This window comes from Python bivittatus, unplaced genomic scaffold, assembly GCF_059951505.1.
Source record: "Python bivittatus isolate LINGU-HERP-01145 unplaced genomic scaffold, Pbiv_v1 ctg000020_np1212, whole genome shotgun sequence".
Classification (NCBI taxonomy): Eukaryota; Metazoa; Chordata; class Lepidosauria; order Squamata; family Pythonidae; genus Python; species Python bivittatus.
Window position 1 is genome coordinate 106,908,597 of NW_028277030.1, and position 8,493 is coordinate 106,917,089.

General features: G+C 40.4%; 1 protein-coding gene across 1 annotated transcript; it reads right to left on the reverse strand.

Moving 5' to 3' along the window:
• Positions 1-1,338: 1,338 nt before the first annotated feature.
• H3-3A (H3.3 histone A) lies at positions 1,339-7,360 on the reverse strand. The gene is made up of 4 exons (XM_007436392.3): positions 7,208-7,360; positions 5,516-5,670; positions 4,470-4,623; positions 1,339-1,985 (listed from the first exon to the last, which is right to left on the reverse strand). The coding sequence occupies exons 2-4, from the start codon at positions 5,641-5,643 to the stop codon at positions 1,857-1,859; spliced, it is 411 nt and encodes a 136-aa protein (XP_007436454.1). The 5' UTR covers positions 5,644-5,670; positions 7,208-7,360; the 3' UTR covers positions 1,339-1,856.
• Between the last annotated feature and the right edge of the window lie 1,133 nt (positions 7,361-8,493).

Consider the following 8,493-nt stretch of genomic DNA (forward strand, 5'->3'; position numbering starts at 1 on the left):
TTAATATTTTATTAGATCGGGAAAATCATATTTGAATATTCTTCAAGTCAGAAACGTGTTAACTTTTGCTATCTAATGCAACGCTGACTATTGCAGAATATGGTTAAATTCTTGTGGTTTTGGTACTGTAAAACTTAATAACCTAAGCTATAGATGGAAGCACCAATTGCCTTTCAGGATTCTGTTATATATAATACCATTATCCTTACTAGCTGTGCAGAAGCCGATACAAGTTTGGAGTCCAGTAATATTTGAGATATTGCAGGATCTCTGATATTGTCCTATATGCACACATTTGGCAACCGAAGCCCTGTCACAAAATCAATGGACTAGAACATGATACTGCTTCTGTGTGTACTTCAACTGTATTTTTGCATCTAGTTATAGTTTTTCCTGGTAAAATGGATTCCTCTTATCATAAACAAGACAATGCAAGTTCCTTATTTGTACTGGCCAAAAGTCTAGCAATCAATAATACAGGTTTTCTGTCTCAAAATAGTATTGCTCATTTTGACTCTGTCTGTGATGACATTAGCAGTATTGAACATGCACAGGGAATGAACAAGCATGGAACTTCAGTAAGGCAATTCAATCATATTGGTTTTCAATAGAATTGCAAGGATAGAGTCAAATCACAAGAGAACAGAATCAGGAGAGAAAACTACAAAACTAAGAGGACAAAAAGACTCCTTCAAAAAGTTGCATTTCTATAAATTCCAATTTTTGCAGAAGTCTCAGTTACAACCTAGGTAACCATATATTTTCTTTATAAAAAGCGTGTTCCCATTCACGTTCTGAAAACTTTCATAGGAGCAATCCCAGACAGAAACATCAGGGTAAGGCTTATTCTGGAATAAATAGATTCTTGAGAAACTAACAATTACCTTACCCTCAACTAATTAGGGGCAAAGGATTGTAGAAGCCTGTCGTAATTGCTGCATATGCAGTTTCCAATCAGAGTCTGTACCTTAAAGGTACCACATGTTTATATCTTGCTTTTTGGTTGACTTTTGCAAACTTATTTGAGAAGTAAAAAAATTGAAAGCCCAGCAAATCTGTGGAACTTACCTAATCATGTCCTACAGATACAGCTACATTTCAGCTCAATAAATCTAACTGGAATCTCTGCGAACACTGTTGTTTACCTGTGCATAAGACAAGATGTACTCAAATATTTTAATCAGTTCATAATTCTATATTTGAGCCACAATATACATTTTTTAAATTTTCATATAAATGCAGCACATTTAATGCATTTTAAACAAGTGTCCATTCCTACTGACTTATGATAGGTAGTAAAGTGAAAGACTTAAAAATTAAGACAAAAAAAAAAACAAATGTTATTTCGTGTATTTTAATAGCAAACTTACAGGTACAGCACAGAAGACAGACAACATTAAAAACATGTACTTGCATGTAGGACAACTTAGTTAGAAAAGTATAATGAATGGATGGAATCTACTGTATGATACAGACATCATATAGTTGCCATCAATAAGAAATTTACCTTTTTTTAAAAAAAAACACCCAATGCTGGCATTGTCCAGAAAAGTCTGACTGGCATATTTATAATTGTTATAAAGTTGAACTGCTGAAATTTGTTCAATGAAATGGTTTTTTTTTTTGACAGCAATAATGCTTTATATGTCCCCACGTTTATATTAAAAATCCACACACAAATGAAAATGAAAAATAACTTGCCAATACCCGATTCTGTCCTCTATTTTTCCATCTGTAATCATAGACTTAGGTACCTTTTAACCCCATGGAAAAAAAAATCTAACGTTCATTACTACCAATAACAGGAAGAAGAGATTTTATTTGTTTTGAGAATGACAAATCCATCTTAGTAGAATTTAAGCACGCTCTCCACGTATGCGGCGTGCTAGCTGGATATCTTTTGGCATGATTGTGACACGTTTGGCGTGGATAGCACACAGGTTGGTATCTTCAAACAGGCCAACCAGGTAGGCCTCACTTGCCTCCTATTGAGAGAAGAAAAGGGTTTAAATATTTAAAATGAAAGCACCCAGGACCTCAGTTAAATCCTCACAAGTATTTATACCTTTACTACGTCCCTATGCTAAAGTGTATTTTCAAGCTAAGAGAAAGAAAACTGAAAAAAAGTTTTTATGCATCTTAACCCATAATTTCAATCTCTTGTCTAAAACCCTCTTATTGGTTCTACACTTGGATTTTTTTTACTCTTTTATTTATATTGTATTTTCCATGCCCCATAACATTCTCTAATTGCGACTTACAAAGTGAATCACAGCTCCATACTGGATACAATCCATCACTTAGAACAGCTAAGGCAATTTATAATTATTTCAGAAAATGCTGTTCTCACCAACGTGATAGGCCTAATATCTAGTTCAGCAGAGGCAGAAATGAGTGCCATACTTTGAGTTGGTAGATATTTTTGAGTTTTAACAGACATCTCTTTTCTTCCCTTCCTTCAAACTGTAACTACAATACTGATTTGCCATTTTGCACAATATTACAACATGCTGAGTAAAGAGGAACCTGCAATAGAAGTGGACTGGATGACTTTGGGTACATTCCAAATGTATTATCTCAAGAGCTTTCATGGTTCATCAATTAAACAGAATTTACATATATGTTTGTATGTAAAATGCATAAAGCAGAGATAGTAAAATTTGTCAAGGTAAATAGAGTTCAGATTTCAATTAAAAGCTGTCTTATCTGGCGCTAAACAATGGAATACCTGATGTATAGCCATAATGCTGGACTCTTGACCTCACAATGATTCAGTCCTTTTGAGAGAATCATCCAATGACAGGCAGATAACCAGAAATCTCACATTTTCCAAGCAGGTCTATACAACTGACCCATTGTGACAATGGTGTCCACTGGGCATACGTGGCAGCCCATCATAGGCTCAAACAAATTCCTGCTTTTTGTTCATCTGTTCTATCCTGGATTTTGAATTCAGGTGCCAAACACCCTGCAATACATAACTAATAGGCTGTGTTAACTCTGGTGGATTACAACTTCCAGGTGCCTATTCTAGATGGCATTGAACGTTTTAATCAGTTTTAGTTGCAATTCTGCAGGTTTCCTCATGATGTTTCTCAAAAATGCACTTTGGCTTACATCTACATTATTTTTATATCCAATATTTTGATTTTGGTGAATAAGTATTTCTTGTTTATCTGCTCCCTCAGGCCTGGGACAGGAAGAATTTATACTTTGTCATACTTTATACTTATATTCAGAATATGCAGCTGAATACAGGAGCTTGAAAACTGCTGTGGAGGTCATCCAGTGTAAGAACACTTATCAAGTACAGCAGTAATAAACTAAAGATTGTCTGGCAATCTTAGACTTATGCCCACATGTCATTCTTGTGCAGAGAACTAATACAGAAATAAATAAATCAAGTTATTACTTTTGGCAAAGTGTAGAAAACCTGCTTAGCTTTGGCAGTACTGAACAGCGAACATTCACATAAAGCTCATACATAATACAGACTGGGGGAATAGATCAGGAAAGATATGAAAACAGCACTTTTAATGTCATATTTTTAAGACATAAGCTATTCACAACTGCAAGACAAAATCTTGTATTTCATCTGGGGGAGATGAGCAGCATACAAATTTAAGAAACAAAACAAATAAATAAATGAATAATCTGGCTTAGATATGACAAAGTCCACCCATATCAGAATTTGTTTCCCATGCTTTATATTAGGAGAAGATTAAAAAAAATCACACATCATACAGCAAGAGTGTGCCTTCTACTCTTTTGCAGCATAAAAGACACATGGCATTTTCTCCCCATTAATACTTACATAAAAGAAAAAAAAGACGAATGATCCCTTTCTGAGGTAGTAACATGTGGTTCATATTCCCAAGACATTCACTACTCTAGTTAAAATTACTGGTATCGTCACATTTTTTGGAATATGTTTTGAACTCCAACTGTTGCTGTATTTTAACTTCCAAGGTTTTATTAAGGAAGCAGAATACTTTCAAAAAAATTAAACACTGGCACTGAGTTATCAGCTCACTTACAACTACATGGATCCTTACTTCTGAAGCCCACCAATCATATGAAATTTTGACTGACCATAGAAACAGCTCAACCAATAAGGTGACTGTATGGAAGCAACCAATCACATGCACTCTCACGTACCAACAGCACAGTATTATCAATGGCTGCACTCTAGAAAAGAGCTTGGGTATAATTTCTGTTGGCAAATCTACATCCACCTATCTACTACAACTAAATAAGTTGGATTTTTTTAGTGCCAGGTGCAATACTGCAATTTCTGAAAGCTAGGTAAAAGATCCATAGGAAAAATGCTTATTTTCTGAAATACAGAAAAGCTTATTAGAGGAAAACTGTAATATTTACTAGTACAAAAACACAATAGCTTATTTCTTAGTGTAAATTATAACACACATCATCAATTCAACCAAGGACAACTTAAAATAAATTTTTACCTGCAAAGCACCAATAGCTGCGCTTTGGAAACGCAGATCTGTTTTGAAGTCCTGGGCAATTTCACGCACCAGGCGCTGAAACGGAAGTTTGCGGATCAGAAGTTCAGTTGATTTCTGATAACGTCTGATTTCACGAAGAGCTACAGTACCTGGCCTTTGAATAAAAACAAAACAAATACAGTAAGCATTTCCCTTCTGATCTTAAAAACAAATGTACAAAACCAAATGCTCAATCATTGTTCCTTCAAGATATACGTTCGTAGAAACACAAAGTGTGCAAAACTAATTTCTATGAATGAAGCTTGCAAGAAAAACTTAAGTAGACTAAAAAAAGAACATTGTGGAAGATCCAGATGCAGCACTTCATGTCTATTTTATTTTCTCAAACTCCTATGAAAGTTGATAAGAAATTAAATAACTTCTTACCATGGAAGTTGCTGATAAAATCAGTGACTTCTAAGGTACCAACAAGTTATGTCAGTTGCTATTTCTTTTGTTAAAAATTTTTTTAAATATAAAACCTATTTACCTCTTTATCTGGAGCAGATACTGCCCTCTAGTGGTACACTGTACAAATTCTACCATTTGTACAGTAACAGCTGAAGAGCTAAACTAATATCAATAAATGAACAATTTTCACCATGTTTGAAACAAATAAACCAAATATTAATTAGATAATCCCTATAAGTATTAGGCTTTATTATGGCATCCTGCAAACCAACGAACATTTACTTTTTTAATATTAAAATTGCACTTTTCCGATTCTATTTTAAATTTGATTTAATTGATAAAATAGGTCTATTACTATTACTGGTCATTCCACTGGCTTATAGACATGTTTCGTTCAAAATATTTTATGGGTCGGGTATAATTTTTTTGCAGTAAAGAAATACAATAACGACGACCTTGCTGAAATAATCTTGATTCGATGCAAGAAAAAGAAAACAGTGAATTTTTCCCAAAGCAAAAGTTGCGCTCCGATAAATATTTCCGCGTCGTTACGGGTCGATCACATCGTAATACTTTTCTTCCGGTTATTTCTATACCTGTAGCGATGAGGTTTCTTGACCCCGCCGGTAGAGGGCGCACTCTTGCGAGCGGCTTTTGTCGCGAGTTGCTTCCTGGGCGCCTTCCCCCCGGTGGATTTGCGGGCAGTTTGCTTGGTACGAGCCATGTTCCCGCGAACTTCTCTTCCTTATACCTATCAGCAAGAAATCACCCACGCGATCACCACACTATAACAAGGCAGCCGCTCGAAAAACATCTGCAGAAAATGCAGATTTATTTTTGTCTTTCACACACAAAAATACATGCCTCGGATGTAAAGAATCCCCAGAACCTTAAAACAATTAAAACCGTGCAGATCTACACCTCCGATGCCAATCCAAAGAGCAGACTTCTGCAGCCTGCGTGACACTCCGGCTATCAGCTTGCACGTAAAGAAAGCCTTCCCTACAAGTCCTAAATTGGATGATAAAATGTCGGTGGGACTCGCGCTCTAATTGTATATAAGCAACAAATATATACGCCTAAGATTTCAGCAGATTACTAAAACACAGCCCTTGCCCAGCGCTCCAAATTGGAGAGCGATGCAGCGAAGGTGCTTCCAACCCAAAGCCACAGCAACACCTCAAGCCCCCCTCCGCTTCGCGGGGACGAAAAAGTATCCTTAATTGCTGAAGACGTCGGGGGACATGCAACTGATGGGTAGCTCGAATGGAGCAAAAGGAGGACAAAAATCCGTGTTAAACCAGGGGCAACAAGAGGGGGAAAGCACGGGCTGACCGCCTCCGAAGGCTTCTGCTGCAAAGAAGCCATCGCTCCCCTCGGTCGGCCGTGCGGGCAAAGGGAAACAAATGGAAGCCGTCTGCAAGTCCGGCTCTTCCACAAAAGGAAAAGCCAAGTCAGAGGTTAGGAGCCAGAAAGCATCGAGCGAACTTTTTGGGGGGCTGCCTCTTCGGTGCTGCCTCTGCTTGTGTAAGTGCCAGTCCTACGGCTACCTCGCTCCCAAGCGCCTCTCGCTGGCAAACTCAGCCCCAACAAAATGGAAACAATCACCAAACGCAGCCCTACTCCCTTTGCAGGGAGAGAAAGAGACGGGAGGGGGAAAATAAAATAAAACAGCAGCATCACAATACCTTCTCAAAATCCCGCAAACGCTTCAAACTACGTGGGATCCGGCAGGCTAGGGGAGAGAGGAAAAGTTTGGACTCTGAAACCCCCAAATCTCGTCGGGTGCGGAGGATTTCCTAGACACATTTCTTCCCTCTTAATTGTTTTTATGCAATAGGAAAAAATATGGTCGGTGACCAGAGAAAAGAGACAAGATGGTGAAGCTGAGCAACAACTGTGGGGAAGAGGGGAAGGCAGGCAAGGAGAGTTTCCCGGGGCTGGCAACGGGCTCCCGTTTGCAGCCGCTTCCTGGCTCCCGTGTAGGGCGGCGATGGGGCGAGGTGGTAGGCGAGGGAGTGGGGAGAAGGATAGTGAAGGTTTGGGGGGAGGCGAGGGCAAAAGAAGGGGGCAACGACCAAGCAAAGTGGGGCTGGGGGTCTGAGGGAAGGAGCAGCCCGAGCTCCTCTGCCGTACTCGGGAAAGGCGGAGAGAGAAAGAGACTCTCCCGCTCCCCAACAGCGGTTCTTGCCCCCAGAAGTTTGCCAGGGAAGCCAGGGGCCAGCTCGGAGGGGTCCTCGGCCGAGTGGGGATCTGGGGGGGTCCTGGAAAGGAGGCTGAAGACTTACCCCCGTCCGCTTACGCTGAGCGCGGCTGCCGAGCAGGCAAGGAAAGAGGAGGAGGAGGCGCTGAAGCTGCTGCGGGCGACGGCGGATGAGAGCACAATTGAAAGATGGCTGACTCGCGAAGGCCGACTCCGCCGCTTAGCTACGCCCCTCGACCGCCCAGGCAACGCCTCCTCCCCTAGAGGCCGCCAATGGCGCACAATGGAGGGAAGGGGAGGCCACGCCCATCCGCTTTCCTCCCCACCCACTCTCGGTTTCCCGCGGCCGCCTCTGTGTGTACAAACACAAAAGACACGCTGCGCGCGCCCCAGGCGCAGAGTGAGTAAGTGAGAGAGGAAGAGAGGGATTCCCCTGGCCGTCCTCCCTCCGCCTAGCGAGAGCCGGTACAGATGTCGGGAGAGCACGCGGCCCGATTCGGTGGCCAACAGCCAGCCGCGAGCAACCCCAACTGTCAGGCCAACGGTCACTTATTACTACCGTTAGTAGTCTGTCCAGGGAGGAGAGCTTCACTCCGCCACCATCCTCCCATGTGAATCTGCTGCTGAATCCCTTTCAGCACCCTACGGTCACGAATATTAAACACGAGCGAATGAGCCATTTCAGATCAAAGGCTAATCATAAACTTAGTCACCCATCAATGGAGGGGGCTAATAAAGTGATAGTGATAGACATGTTTGACAAGTGTGTAAAAACAGAACGTTGTCATTGAAAACAGTGTTTGAAATGCAGAGCAGAATTAAAAGAGGAACATTTTATCGTATCACCTGCAGTCATGACACATTAGTATACAGTCTGTTGACCAGATTCTTTGTTTCTGTAGTAATTTTTCAGCTTTAGCTTTAGGAAGACACCTTGCATTGCATTTTTTTTTTTTTGCTATCCACATGTTTTCAATAGTGGCACCTTCAAGCTTGGTTGCTTATTCTCTGTATGCTCAGTTGCCAATTATACATCATACATTCTTGACTTTCCTAAACTATGAAGGCCATGTTGATAACTGGGCTCAGTTCTTAAAGAATGAGGAAGGCAAGGCAATGGTTCTACCTAAAACATGCTTTCTAAAGGCAGCCATGCTGAGATTTGTGAAATCTAAATCAAGATTAGCTCGAGGTTCTGGTGGCACGTGTGTAGTTCTGCCTCTTTATTACTCATGTACATATTGCCACGCAGCAGCTGAGAAATTGTAGTTAAAGGGTAGAACTTTGTGAAGGAGCAGTTAGAAAGGATAGATTCCTGTTACATTAATGGTTCGAAATATTTCACTAACTCCACTTGATTTAGGTCTAACA